The sequence below is a fragment of the Pongo abelii genome, chromosome X, assembly GCF_028885655.2.
Source record: "Pongo abelii isolate AG06213 chromosome X, NHGRI_mPonAbe1-v2.0_pri, whole genome shotgun sequence".
In the NCBI taxonomy this organism is placed as follows: domain Eukaryota; kingdom Metazoa; phylum Chordata; class Mammalia; order Primates; family Hominidae; genus Pongo; species Pongo abelii.
In genome coordinates this window covers 41,804,356-41,818,887 of record NC_072008.2, presented here as the reverse complement: position 1 = coordinate 41,818,887, position 14,532 = coordinate 41,804,356, and the positions used below count along the sequence as shown (strand labels likewise).

The following is a 14,532-nucleotide window of genomic DNA, read 5'->3' as shown; positions in this document are numbered from 1 at the left end:
GATCGCCTCTTTCAGCTATCCCGTTTCCCCAAAAAATAGTATTAAATTTAGAATGTTGGAGCTGATGAGGACTTCAGATGCCATCATTTTATACATAAGGAAACGTGGGCCCAAATGGAGAAGCAGCAGCCTTCCATCTGGCATTGTCTTTCAGTCTGATCTTCGAGAAACAGTTCAAGCATAAGCAGGAGGAAAGCAATCTCTAAGTCGTTGTCATGATGATGCCATTATATTCTTACTGATATTTACATTTTACAGAATGTCTTCTTTAATGTTACCATATATTATGGGCATTTATTGAAAATAATTGTGTAGATTCCAGACCTCTTCTGCCTAGTCAGATCATCTATATAAATGTTTCACCAGTCTCTATAACTCCGAGTCCTCTGGAGGAATCCTGAGTGATGGCAGTGCAAAAGCAGATTTGCTTCCTATTTCCTGTAATGGTGGATGAGATTATTTGGATAAATCCTCCTGATGAAAAAAAATGAAAAGTGCCCCAGAAAATATGTTTTTAAAATGACCTTGAAAGCACTGAATAGCTGAAAAGATATCAGGGGCCAGGCACGGTGGCTCACACCTGTAATCCTAGCACTCTGGGATGCCGAGGCGGGCAGATCACTTGAGGTCAGCAGTTCGAAGCTAGCCTGACCAACATGGTAAAACGCTGTCTCTACTTGAAATACAAAAAAAAAAAAAAAAAAAAAATTAGCCAGGTGTGATGGCAGGCACCTGTAATCCCAGCTACTTGGGAGGCTGAGGCAGGAGAATTGCTTGAGTCCGAGAAGTGGAAGTTGCAGTGAGCCGTGATCGCGCCACTGCACTCTAGCCTGGGCAACGGAGCGAGACTCCATCTCCGGGAAATTAAAAAAGGTATCGGGGAGCTCAGTGACCAATTTTTTTTTTTTTTTTTTTTTTGAAACGGAGTCTCGCCCTGTCGCCCAGGCTGCAGTGCAATGGCGCGATCTCAGGTCACTGCAACCTCTACCTCCTGGGTTCAAACAATTCTCCTGCCTCAGCCTCCTGAGTAGCTGGGATTACAGGCACCCGCCACCACGTATTTTTAGTAGAGACAGGGTTTCACCATGTTGGCCAGGCTGGTCTTGAACTCCTGACCTCGTGATCCACCCGCTTTGGCCTCCCAAAGTGCTGGGATTACAGGTGTGAGCCACCGCACCAGGCCTCAGTGACCAATTTTTATGTGAAAGCCTTTAATAAGAATGATAAGTGGAATATCAGAGTTACCAAATGGCCCATTTTGCAAAGAGGGCATTTGTCATTACTGAACACTTCTGTGCCAGAGAACCAAGGTTAAGATCTAAGGCCGGTACAAGCTGGGGAATCTGTTAGAAGACCCTCCTCATTGTTAGGAGTGCAAGAGGCAGTCCCCCCAGGCTAAAAGGAAACAGATAAGCATACCCTTATTTCCCTTCAACACCCGAGGACTATAGAGAAAGCTGCCTTGTCACTGAGCAAAGCAAAAGATGAGGAAGTTGGGAACAAACTTCCAAATTGCAGCCACCAGTCCACCTTGAATGGATTTGCACTCAGGTACACATAGCCTGGGGCAGCCAGGGGAGCTGAAGCCATGTACTTGATTTGAAGTTTCCCCTTTCTTTACTAATAGTTTCAGATGTATGGTATAAACAAAAAGAAAGTCTCTGAAGGCAAACACTTTTATCCTAACCCCCACTAACTTCATCCTATCCGCCTGACATAAACTTTTTCCAGGGCAGTAGCCAGCAAGTCAAAATTATCAGGCACACAAGGAAACAAGTAAGACCCAACAGAAATGACAGATAGTAGAAACAAACCCAAACCTACTGCATATATTGGAATTAAGAGACAAAGATTTTAAAAATAAGCTTACCAGGTTGGTTCGTTGGTTTTTGAGACAAGGTATTGTGCTGTCGCCCAGGCTGGAGTGCAATGGCATGATCACAGCTCACTGCAGCCTTGACCTCCTGGACCCAAGCAATCCACTCACCTCAGCCTTCCCAGTAGCTGGGACAACAGGCGTGCATCACCACACCCAGCTAATTTTTTTCTTTTTCTTTTCCTTTTTTTTTTTTTTTTTTTTTTTTGTAGAGATGAGGTCTCACTATGTTGCCCAGGCTGATCTCCAACTCCTAGGCTCAAGTGATCCTTCCACCTTAGCCTCCCAAAGTGCTGGGATTACAAGTGTGAGCTACCGCGCCTAGCCCAGGTTTTTAAAAATCAATAATAAGCTTGTAAAATATCTTCAGAGAGCAGGAAAAAAATGTTAATGACATAGCAGATTTTAAAAAGAACCAGAGGAACATCCAGGGGGAAACATGCAGTAACAAAATTAGAATCTCAGTGGTCACACCTATTAGAATGGCTAAAATTTTTTTGAATTTTCATCAGTGGGTAAATAGATCAATAAATTGTGATATATCCATACAATGGAATGCCACTCAGCAATAAAAAGGATCAAACTATTGATATATGCAGCAATATGGATGAAACACAAGATCATTATGCTGAGTGAAAGAAGCCAGGCAAAAAAGAGAACACGCTATGTGATTCCATTTACATAAACTTCTGGAAAATGCAAACTTATCTATAATGACAGTTGCCTAGGGATGGAGGTGGAGGGAGGGAGGAATTACAGAGGGGCATGAGGAAATTCTGGAGGTAATGAATATGTTTTTCTTTTTTTGGAGATGGAGTCTCGTCCTGTCACCCAGGCTGGAGTGCAGTGGCACAATCTCAGCTCATTGCAACCTCTGCCTCCCCAGTTCAAGTGATCCTCCTGCCTCAGCCTCCCAAGTAGCTGGGATTACAGGCGCCTGCCACCACGCCTGACTAATTTTTTGTGTTTTTAGTAGAGACAGGGTTTCACCAGGTTGGCCAGGCTGGTCTCGAGCTCCTGACCTCAAGTAATCTGCCCACCTCGGCCTCCCAAAGTGCTAGGATTACAGGTGTGAGCCACCACACCCAGCCATTTTTATTTTTTATTTTTTTTTTATTCTTCTAAAGTCAAGGTCTCTCTCTGTCTCCCAGGCTGGAGTGCCGTGGTGCAATCTTGGCTCCTTGCAGCCTGGAACTCCTGGATTCAAGCAATCCTCCTATCTCAGCCTCCCAAATAGCTGGAATTACAGGCGCCTGCCACCACGCCCAGCTAATTTTTAAATTTTCGATAGAGATGAGATCTCGCTATGTTGGCCAGGCTGGTCTCGAACTCCTGACCTCAGGTGATCCGCCCGCCTCAACCTCCTAAAGTGTTGGGATTACCGGTGTGAGCCACCACACCTGGCTATGAATATGTTTTTCTTGATTGTAGTGATAGTTTCATGGGATATTTACAGATATCAAAACTGATAAATTTGTATACTTTAAATATGTTCAATATATTGCCAAAAAACTGAACTGTTAAAGTTGCAAAATATATAGAGGGAGAAAAGGATTCTAACTGGGATGATAAGAAAGAGGCCCACTGGGCAGTGTGTACCCCAAGACCTGAATAGGACTTTGGGGGTATAGGAAGCTATTCCTGGCAGAAGAGAAAGATCAGTTTTCCTTTGCTTGGAAACTGAATTGGCCTCTGGGATGTCAGTGGGCATCCAATACTAACAAGAAAGATTTGAAACAATTGTATCAGCCAGACCCCCAAAAATTTGATCAAATGTATTGCTACCAAGTCACATTCTTCACATTTTCTAGATGAGAAATCAGTTTTTTTGGACCCAAATGCCTTACTCTAGGCACATCAATTTAGTCCTTCAATATATTTTAGCTCCCAGACTCTGTCATCCCTCCCCTTGTCTTGCCTACAAGATCCTGATCTAAGCCATCAATAAATTGTTAAGCATGTGTTTGAAATTTCCTTCCAGGTTGACCTTAACCCTAACACGGTTTCTGTGCACTTACTGAGCTAAAAGAGCTAATGTTTATTTCTGGAGTGTCTGGTAAAAATCAGTTTCATTCCTCTGTCATCACACCACATGAGACTATGCTACAATTTTTTCCTGGGAGCGTGTATTTTTGTTTTAAGCTTAAGAACATTTATTGTAAGATACTCTCTACATTGTAACATAAGCTTCACAAGGTCACATGATTTTGTCTCTTAACCTGTCAAAAAATTCCTCAATTCTGTTTGTTTCCAAAGATTCTATGCCTTTTAGTTCTGACTAATAGCACATATTGACTTGCACCAAAAGAATCCCCAAAGCAAGCCTTTATCAGCCTCCTCTGTATGGCACGTAGGTAATATATGGAGATGGACTTTGATACTATTACTGAGAGTTCACAGTATTTTCCAATAAATGTCTTTCCCCCAACCAAAAATAAATACATAAAAACTTCAGTGGACAACAGTGAGTAAGAGATATGGAAGACAGCCTCTTTAAGAAAATAGAAAATAATACTTCCCAAATCATTTTATGATGTCAACGTTACCCTGATACCAAAATTCAGTAAAGGCAGTTCAAGAAAAGAAAACTACATACCAGTATCTGTCATTAACACAGAAGTAAAAATCCTCAGCAAAATATTAGCAAATTGAATCCAGTAACATATTAAAAAGATAACATATTATGAGCCAGTGGAGTTTGTACTGGGAATGCATAGCTGGTTCAGCATTTGAAAACCAATCAGCCGATCCACTAGATTAACAGACTAAAGAAGAAAATCCACACAGTCATATCAATAGATGCAGAAAAAGCATTTGGTAAAATTCAAAACCCAATCAGATTAAAAGTCTCGTAAACTATGAATTGAGGGGAACTTAACCTGATGAAGGACACGTATAGTAAACCTACAACTAACATTACTAGAAAGGGAAAAAATTTGCAGATGATATGATTCTGTGTGTAGAATTCAAAGGAATCTGTAGACAATTAGAATTAGTAGCAAGGTTTAGAAAGGTTGCTGATATAAAATCAATATACGAGGGGCCAGGCGTGGTGGCTCACGCCTGTAATCCCAGCACTTTGGGAGGCCGAGGCAGGCAGATCATGAGGTCAGCAGATCAAGACCATCCTGACTAACATGGTGAAACCCCGTGTCTACTAAAAATACAAAAAATTAGCCGGGCGTGGTGGCGGGTGCCTGTAGTCCCAGCTACTTGGGAGGCTGAGGCAGGAGAATGGCATGGACCCGAGAGGTGGAGCTTGCAGTGAGCCGAGATCGCACCACTGCCCTCCAGCCTGGGCGACAGAGCAAGACTCCATCTCAAAAAAAAAAAATCAATATACGAAAATCAATTCTATTTACAAGCCACAAGCAGAAAATAAAACTTTTAAAGGGTACCATACATAACACCACTTGCAACACCATAATATTATAAAGTGTTCTTGCACACACACAAAACAAAACTGGATCTGATTAGGCCTCTAGGTTTTATTACCTATTTGCAGGAAATACAAAGGACAGAGAGACATACTAAAGATACCACAGGGACACAGTCAGAAAAATCCAGACTCTACAGAAACTAAAGGACAAAGTAGTTTCTACAACAAACAAATTATAAGAAAAGAAAGAGGAGGGAGAGGGAACCTATAGATTTTAAAGGGATTTCAGAAGAAAACTGTACTCTTGGATTTGTTCCAAAATAATCTATGATAAGGTGGTATAAATAAGACCAGGCGCGGTGGCTCACACTTGTAATCCCAGCACTTTGGGAGGACAAGACGGGCAGATCACCTGAGGTCAGGAGTTCAAGACCAGCCTGGCCAACGTGGCAAAACCCCGTCTCTACTAAAAATACAAAAAAAATTAGCTGGGCGTGGTGGCGGGTGCCTGTAATCACAGCTACTTGGAAGGCCAAGACAGGAGAATGGCGTGAACCCGGGAGGCGGAGGTTGCAGTGAGCCGAGATTGTGCCACTGCGCTCCAGCCTGGGCAACAGAGTGAGACTCTGTCTCAAAAATAAATACATAAATAATAAAAAAATAAAATAAGCTATGACTAATAATTGTCAAAGCTGGGTTGTAGATAGCTGGGTTTCATTACACTATATCCTTGTATGTGTTTGAAATTTTTAGTGTTACAAAGTGTTTCTTAAAATACCATTTACAAAGCCTTTAATTAAAAAATGGCCAGGCGTGGTGACTCATGCCTGTAATCCCTGCACTTTGGGAGGCCAAGGTGGGCGGATCACTTGAGGCCAGGAGTTCAAGACCAGCTTGGCCAACATGGCGAAACCCCGTCTCTACTAAAGGGAAAAAAAAAAATACAAAAATTAGCTGGGTGTAGTGGCGCACGCCTGTAGTCCCAGCTACTCAAGAGGCTGAGGCATGAGAATATGTCAATCCTGAAAGGTGGAGGTTGCAGTGAGCCAAGATTGCGCCACTGCACTACAGCCTGGGTGACAGAGAGAGACTGTCTTAAAAAATAAAATAAAATAAAATAACCTAGGAATAAATCTAATAAAGATGTCAAGACATTTATAGAATAAATTATAAAATGTATTGAGACCGGGCACGGTGGCTCATGCCTGTAATCCCAGCACTTTTGGAGGCCAAGGCAGGCAGATCACTTGAGCCCAGAAGTTTGAGACTGTCCTGGGTTACATAGCACGGTCCAGTCTCTACAAAAATACAAAAATTAGGCCAGGCTCGGTGGCTCACACCTGTAATCTCAGCACTTTGGGAGGCTGAGGCAGGCAGATCACCTGAGGTCAGGAGTTCGAGACCAGCCTGGCCAACATGGCAAATCCCCATCTCTACTAAAAATACAAAAATTAGCTGGGCGTGGTGGCAGGCACCTGTAATCCCAGCTACTTGGGAGGCTGAGGCAGGGAGAATCACTTGAACCTGGGAGGACGGAGGTTGCAGTGAGCTGAGATCGCACCATTACACTCCAGCCTGGGCAACAGAGCAACACTCTGTCTCAAGAAAAAAAAAAACTGGGTGGCATGCACCTGTAGTCCGCTACTTAGGAAGCTGAGGTGGAAGGATCACTTGCACCCAGGAGGTCAAGGTGTCAAGGTGACAGTGAGCCAAGATTGCACCACCACATTCCAGCCTGGGTGACAGCAAGACTTCGTCTTGGGCGGTGGGGGGGTGGGAATTGTATCTCGAGACATTTAAAAAGATATAAGTAAATGGAGAGACATACTGTGTTTAAGGACTGGAAGACTCAATATTGCAGGGATGTCTATTCTTCCTAGATAGATTTCATAGATAAGATGCAATCCCAACAGTTTTGAAATTGACAAGCTAAGTTTAAAGTCTACATGGAAATGCACAAGGTCGGGAATAGCCAAAATCCTCTTGAAGAACAAGGAAGGAGGTCTTGTTCTACCAGATACCAAGACTTATTATAAAGCTATAGTAAACAAGATAATAAGATATGGGTTTAGAGATGCTCAAATAGACCAGAAAGGAATAGAGAACCTGAAAACACTCTCATACGTAAATGGACACTTGATGTGTGACAGAAATAGCACTGCACAGCAATGAGGAATGGACAGGCTTTTCAATAATGTAGGACAATTGGGTATCCATTAGGAAGAAAAAAGGAATTGGACCCCTCCTTTACACCATAAGCAAAAATCAGCTCTAGGCCGGGTGCAGTGGCTCACACCTGTAATCCCAGCATTTTGGGAGACCAAGGCAGGTGGATCACATGAAGCAGGAGTTCAAGACCAGCCTGGCCGACATGGTGAAACCCCATCTGTACTGAAAAAATACAAAAATTAGCCAGGCGTGGTGGCACACTCCTGTAATCCCAGCTACTCAGGAGGCTGAGGCATGAGAATCGCTTGAACCTGGGAAGCAGAGGTTACAGTGAGCCGAGATTACACCACTGCACTCCAGCCTGGGCATCACAAGGAGAATCTGTCTCAAAAACAAACAAAAAAAACAGCAGTACTAGTACATTAATACCCAAAATGTAAAAGACAAAACTATAAACTTTGAGAAGGTAATATTGGAGAATATCTCCTGGGACAAGGAAGGATTTCTTTTTATTTTTATTTATTTTTTATTTTTCTGAAGTCAGGGTCTCTGTCTCCCAGGCTGGAGTGCAGTGGTGTAGTCTTGGCTCACTGCAGCCTGGAACTGCTGGAATCAAGTCATCCTCCTGCTTCAGCCTCCCTAGTAGCTGGGACTACAGGCACGTAACATCACACCCAGCTAATTTTTTTTTTTCTTTTTGTAGAGATAGGGTCTTGCTATGTTGCTCAGGCTGGTCTCAAACTCCTGGCCTCAAGTGAGCCTCCCTCCTTGGCCTCCCAAAGTGTTGGGAAATCCCCTGCTAAGGATTTCATTTTTGTTTTTTTTTTTTTTTTAGACAAGGTCTCACTCGGTTGCCCAGGCTAGAGTGCACTGGCATAATCTCAAATCACTGCAACCTCCACCTCTCAGGCTCAAGTAATTATCCTGTCTCAGCATCCGGAGTAGCTGGGACTACAGGCACAGGCCACCACACCCAGCTAATTTTTGTATTTTTAGTAGAGATGGGGTTTCGCCGTGTTGCCCAGGCTGGTGTGAACTCCTGAGCTCAGGTGATCCGCCCGCCTCGGCCTCCCAGAGTGCTGGGATTACAGGCGTGAGCCATCGTACCTGGCTGAGGATTTCTTAAGATATCAAAAATACTTCCCATTAAAGAAAAGACTGATAAATTTGACTAAATTAAAACTAATAAGTTATGTTCATCAAATGATACCATAAAGAGAGCAAAAAGGCAAACCACAGAGTAGAAGAAGATATCTGCAACACGTATATTAATAACTAACAAAAGCATAATATCGAGACTATATAAAGAATTTCTACAAATCTATGAGAAAAAGACAACTGAATAGAAAAACGGTCAAAAGACTTGAACAGACACTTAACGAAAGAGGAAATTCAGTAGCCATGAAACATATGAAAAAATGATCAGTCTTACTAATGAGTGAAACATAAACTAAAATGTAAATTAAAAACAGTGGTATTCCATTATTCAATCCACCATGATGGCTAAAGTTAAAGATGGATAATACCAAGTGTTGCCAAGGAAGTGGAACAATAGGAATGTTCATACACTGCTGGTAGGAGTGTAAATCAGTACAATGTCATTGTAAAGTAACTTGCCATTTACAATAGCACCATATGGCATTCCGATCATGATTTTGGACTCTTATATGTGACTCACTTGGGGACCCTTGGTTGGCCTCCATGAGCAAAATCATTAAGAGAGCAAAGTCTTCTGTGGCAGTATTCTGAAAGGCAAGTATTTGTTTAGACCGAACCTGAAGGAGCAACTTTTTAATATCATCTTTATGTTACCAATGCTGGATATTATAGATCAAAATTATAATTTCCTGATTGTGGTTATAACTGTGAATTTAATCAGAGCACACTTTTTATATCTTATATTAGAATCTCCATGTAGCAGTAGTGCCATTTATTAAGCATATACTGTGTGCCTGGTACTGTACTAGGGACATTATTTACATTTTTGTTCTAAACGTTTACAATAGCCATCCAAAAGGCTCCAAGAGTTTAAAGACACTGCGGATAGAATATTCTGGCTAAGGTCATAAGCTCTGGTGCCAGACCTTCCCCACTCTTTCACTTATTAGCTGTGTGATTTGGGGCAAATTGCTTAACCTTTCATTCTTTCAATCCCCTCATCTGTAAAATGCTGATGCAATTCCCTGTGTTGTTAGAAAGATTAAAGGAGTTAATACATGTAAAGTTCCTAGAAAAGTGTCTAACATTAAGTGCTCAGTACCAGCTAACAAGTGACAAAGCCAGAATTCAAACCAGGCCTGTGTTGAAACATTCTACTCTATCTCATGGCCACATGTTTAGGCATCTAATCTGTGTTGTCAGTATATGTTCAAGGAATACCATGCCATTTTAATATAAGCCTATATTTTAAAAACATTTCTAGGAAATTGTCATGAAAACCAAGGAATAGCCTTTGTCCAAATTTTTTAAAAGATTAGGATGAGTATGGTTATGCTGTTTTATGTAAATTCTTCAAATGGATGACTCTTCTATTTTATCAACCAGAATTATAAATTCATTTTATTTTATTTTTATTTTTGTGTGTGCTAGGCGAGTAGCTTGCATTGCCATGGAGAAGACCAAACAGGAGCAGCAGGCCAGCTGTACTTGGTTTGGCAAGAAAAAGAAGCAGTACAAAGATAAATATTTGGCAAAGCACAATGCAGGTAGGGAAAAGCACAACTGTTACTGAGGCTGGGTTAAGCATCTCCAAGACCTAAAAAGATGTAATATTTTAATTCAGTCTTCAGTGTTCTCTATCCAAAAAATTCTACCATATGAGATCTTCATCAACTTTCAAAATCTTTAAGAAACCCCTACCTCCAATTAATATGTTGGTTATTTGCTAGATATTTTACAGAGCTATACTTTATAGGACAAAAATGTTATTTTGAAATAGTATCCTCTGGAATGAAAAGAATCCAACACGTTAAGTCCTCCCCTGAGAAATGAAAGCTTGAGAGTTTGCTGAGTAGCCAGGATTCCTATCTCCTTGGCTGGGATTGGTCTTGAACAGATCTCCTCCCACCTGGCTCCTGCCTGGCCCTTGGGCGTGGCCCTGAGATAAACATCTAAGGGTAGAGGTGTGCTCTTATCAGAGAACTGTGCCACAAATGGTTCTGTGGTTGGTTTGAAAGAGTACAAATGACATGGACACTAACTTGATTTTGTCCATTTCTGTGAGTAGTCTTCTTCCCTCATGGTATTTCCAAGCTACCACAAGAGCAAGAATCTCATCTTGGTCTTCCCTTTATAGTATGTATGTTTGCCCATATGGAAGTTTGTATTCAACTTAAGTCAAAATGTTCACTTGTCTTGTTGAAAACTGGAATTAATACCAAAAAGGCATGATCTGTTGTTGCAATAGAATCCCCAGAAGATTCACAGGGTGCAACTTAAGCTAAAGAAAATGCATGGTGATATACAGGAGTGCTAATATAAGAAGTTATTTTCAATAACTTCTTAACACGACTCCTTTTATAAGGAACTTTTTCTGAGGAATTGAAAGTCCTGACTGGCATTAGGTTAGTTCCCAAGGTTTCAGAAATAACTCCAAAAATTAGAAATGTGGCCAAAAAAATCAAGTAAATCCAGTCATGCTTACCCAGATTGATGGCATAATGTTTCTGACAAGTATGAAATGCATTTTTCTCTGTAAATGTTATAACGTACTCTGAATTGTTCATTTCTCAATCAGAGATTAAAAGTAAACATTTCAAACTGCTGTATAATGTGGAATGAATGTGAGTGGCCACATGGGTTAAGTTTAAATGGCTCAGTTAAATAAGGAATCATTCCCTTCCCATTAGTTACATCGTACCACATTTTTATTTCCAAAAACAATATAATTTCTGATTATGTACTACTACAGAGCAGTAGTTTCATAATGGCTTTTTTGGTTTTATAAAGGGAAGAAATAGTTAAAGCAGACTAGTTACACAAAATGTAGCAACTATTAAGTAAATGCTCAAGTATACTATTTGAAGAAATGCACTACAGAGCCAGGCACGGTGGTGGTGCCTGTAATCCCAGCTACTTAGGAGGCTGAGGCAGGAAGATTGCTTGAGCCCAGGAGTTCGAGGCCAGCCTGGGCAACAGCAATACCCTGTCTATACAAAATAAAAATAAAATAAATAGAAATGCACAGCAGTATCAGCAGAATGTTGCTTCACACAAAACATCAGTGGTTATTACCAAGTCTCCTTAGTTGCCCTTACTTCTGTCAGCTTCTAACAGTCTAACACAATCTAATAGGCTCACAAGGAGAAGATGTGTTGACATATAAATTGAGAAATGTATGCATCTCATCTTGTAATTTGTACAGCAGTGTTAAATGATACATAGATATAGATGGCATTGAAATTAACTTACACCTAGAAAAGCAAAGAAATGGCTGGTTCAGGCTGTCAGTTCATCATTAGATTTATGCTGTACTAATAGAGGGCATGTAAACATGAGTATTCAGTTTGCCAATATTCTTTAATTCAGCTCTGAGGAAAGTAAGAAATTCATTGAAAAACTAGAATTCTCAAAATGCTGTCAAAGGGTCAATTTAATCATTAATTTAAGAAATTTGCCAGAGAATCAGCATCCGATCTGGCAGCCAGTGTTTTCACTTTTTCCACTCTTTCGCCACCAGGGTATCACTGATCTTCTTCCATTGCTCCCATTCTCTGATTCCCATTAGATGGTGCACAGTGGTCCTGCAAACACACCTGTAAGCTTAATAGGTAGCTGGAGATAGGACCAGGAATTAGCACACCTGAGTAACTGTGCAATTTGGGCAAATCACTTCGCTCCTACGGGCCTTGAAATGAGGGAATTAGGTTAGTCAATCAAGGAGATCTTTCTAATTCTAAAGATCAGTGGGTCTCAGGTTCTTTCATCACTGGGCCTGACAAATGGCGATCATTCAATGAAGCCAAGTATTCTTGTACTGTCTATCTCAGGCCCTTGCTCTCTGGTAGACATTGCCTATCCAGGTTGAAAGCTATCACCCTTGACATAGAAGGCAGGAGCCTAATAGGAGTAGAATAGAATTGCTTTTTCCTCTGTCTTTTGACATTTACCTCCTATCCCAAACCATTGACCTCTCTAAGTTCTTGTCAACTTAGAATGAAGAAAGGAGGGGTTGAGAGGACAGGGGAGCCTACTGCCACCACCTGTTTGGTATCATCAGTATTTTCCTAACCAGCGGTCTTCTGGCCATCAGAACCTTCCTTGCCATGCTTAAGGGGTTGTTCTACATGTCAGTTTGTGTCACTGTGTATAAGGCCCTCCTTTGGAAGAAAGTCTGAGCTTCTTAGATGGTCCTTGCAGAGCCCCTTAAGTGTCTTTGTAGAACTTTGTGTTTAGGCCTATTTGTGATTTCTCTAGTCAGGATATCATTGTTAGGCTTCCCTTGCCTGCAAAATAATCACTGTGAGCTCTCTTTTTAGTTTCTCTTTTTGGGAGAAGATTCCCAGCTTTTTTCCTTGACTTTCTGAAATACACTACCTGCAAAGCCTAGCATTCATTTCTGTCACCATCTCTTCAGGTTTCTTCTGTGTCATCAACCAGCTCTTCCATTTTGTTCATTAGAAAGTCCAGAAGAACCATTTGCTTAGTATTACCTTTGCTTTACAAGAGATCACAGGGTCAAGTATTTAATCAGCTGTTCTGCTTTTAGCTATGATGAAAGGTCATCCCAATATACAGGAGTGTCCTTATAAAGAATTGCTCTAAAAGAGTGAGAAACAAATACTCTTCACTTCCATTGGTGAGGCAGTTGCTTTGAGAACTTAGAAATATCATAGCCTTTCATACCAAACCAGATGGGCTCATGGGCCACAGATCAAACAACATCTCAAAAGGATTTTTCTGGCTTTTTTAGAAGTTGATGGTAAAATACAGTACTCTGTTCTCCTGTTACTACTCAGTAAATTAAAATAAGGGCCATATGTTTTGTTTCCTGCTTCAAATCTTTGAGAATTCATCATATATTGATGGCAAGATCCAAACCTTATCAAATTCTGACATTATTTGTATTTGTGGTACAAATGAAGGTTGGGAATTTTGTCATTATCTAGAACTGGTGGGAATGATAATACTAGAATTATTTCCATTTTTGTCGTCAGAAAATTCTACATAGCTTGTTAAAGTGGAATTCTGTTCAAACTGTGTTACCTACAACTCCCATCATAAAGTGACAGCCTATTTGCTGAATTTGACCCATAAGTAAATTTTGTCCCTCTAACTCCCACACACACAGTGTTTGAAATAAGTTTTAATAAGTCATCACATGTGAAAGTCAGGATATTTAACATAAAAATTTGGGTTTCAGAGTTCCCTTAGAAGAACAAGGAATGCAGCAATACCAGGCCCACTTTCTCTTTCAGTAACTCTGGGTGGTTAATGTGGCCTTTGAATGGACGCTCATTCTCCAGCACACACTGTCCATACCACTCCCTGTTTTTGCACCTGGCCCACTTCATTCAACCACATTAGCTACCTGACCCCTGCGGGCATTCAAGTATGTACTCCTTAACCCAATGCTACCAGTGTGCAATGCTCTTTTGAATTGGAGGTCTTTATAGTATTTGAAGATCTTGGTAGCATTTCCAGCTGAGACAAGGATTCAATGTTAATGGCTTTTTTATGGAAAAAATTCAACCTGGAAAGTAGTTACATAAATACTTAAAAGAAGTGTCTGGAATGTTGAGTAGTTTAGCAGAAAATCAGGGTAATATGAGCAAACTATGCTAGACAGTATTTCTGAATCCTTGGGAATAGATTTGATTATGGTGTGTGTAGCTTTTACAGCAAATACATTTTCTGTAACACATAGAAGGTTTCCAGCCATGTATACTTGGTACAAAAAGCATTGTGGTGTGGCTGGAACAACTGAACTCTAGAGGCATTGAGATTCCTCAGCCCCCAGGACTTCCAAAAGTCATTTTAGATCAAGTTACTAGTGTAAACTTTTTAAAAATTTAGGAAGTCTTCATTAATTTGTTTTCTTAAATGTTAGAGCCCCGAAATACTCTATTTACATACACATATTTGAACATGGGATTTCTACAGTACCATT

The 14,532-nt window shown here is 40.8% G+C and overlaps 1 protein-coding gene across 11 annotated transcripts in view; it reads left to right on the top strand.

The window, feature by feature from the left end:
- The window catches only part of CASK (calcium/calmodulin dependent serine protein kinase), a 400,245-nt gene that overhangs the window by 362,429 nt on the left and 23,284 nt on the right, over positions 1–14,532 (top strand). For all 11 annotated transcript variants that reach the window (XM_009234749.4, XM_054544490.2, XM_054544486.2 and 8 more), the window contains one exon: positions 10,014–10,129. In XM_009234749.4, coding sequence (XP_009233024.2) covers positions 10,014–10,129 — 116 coding nt within the window. The remainder of the gene's footprint in view (positions 1–10,013; positions 10,130–14,532) is intronic.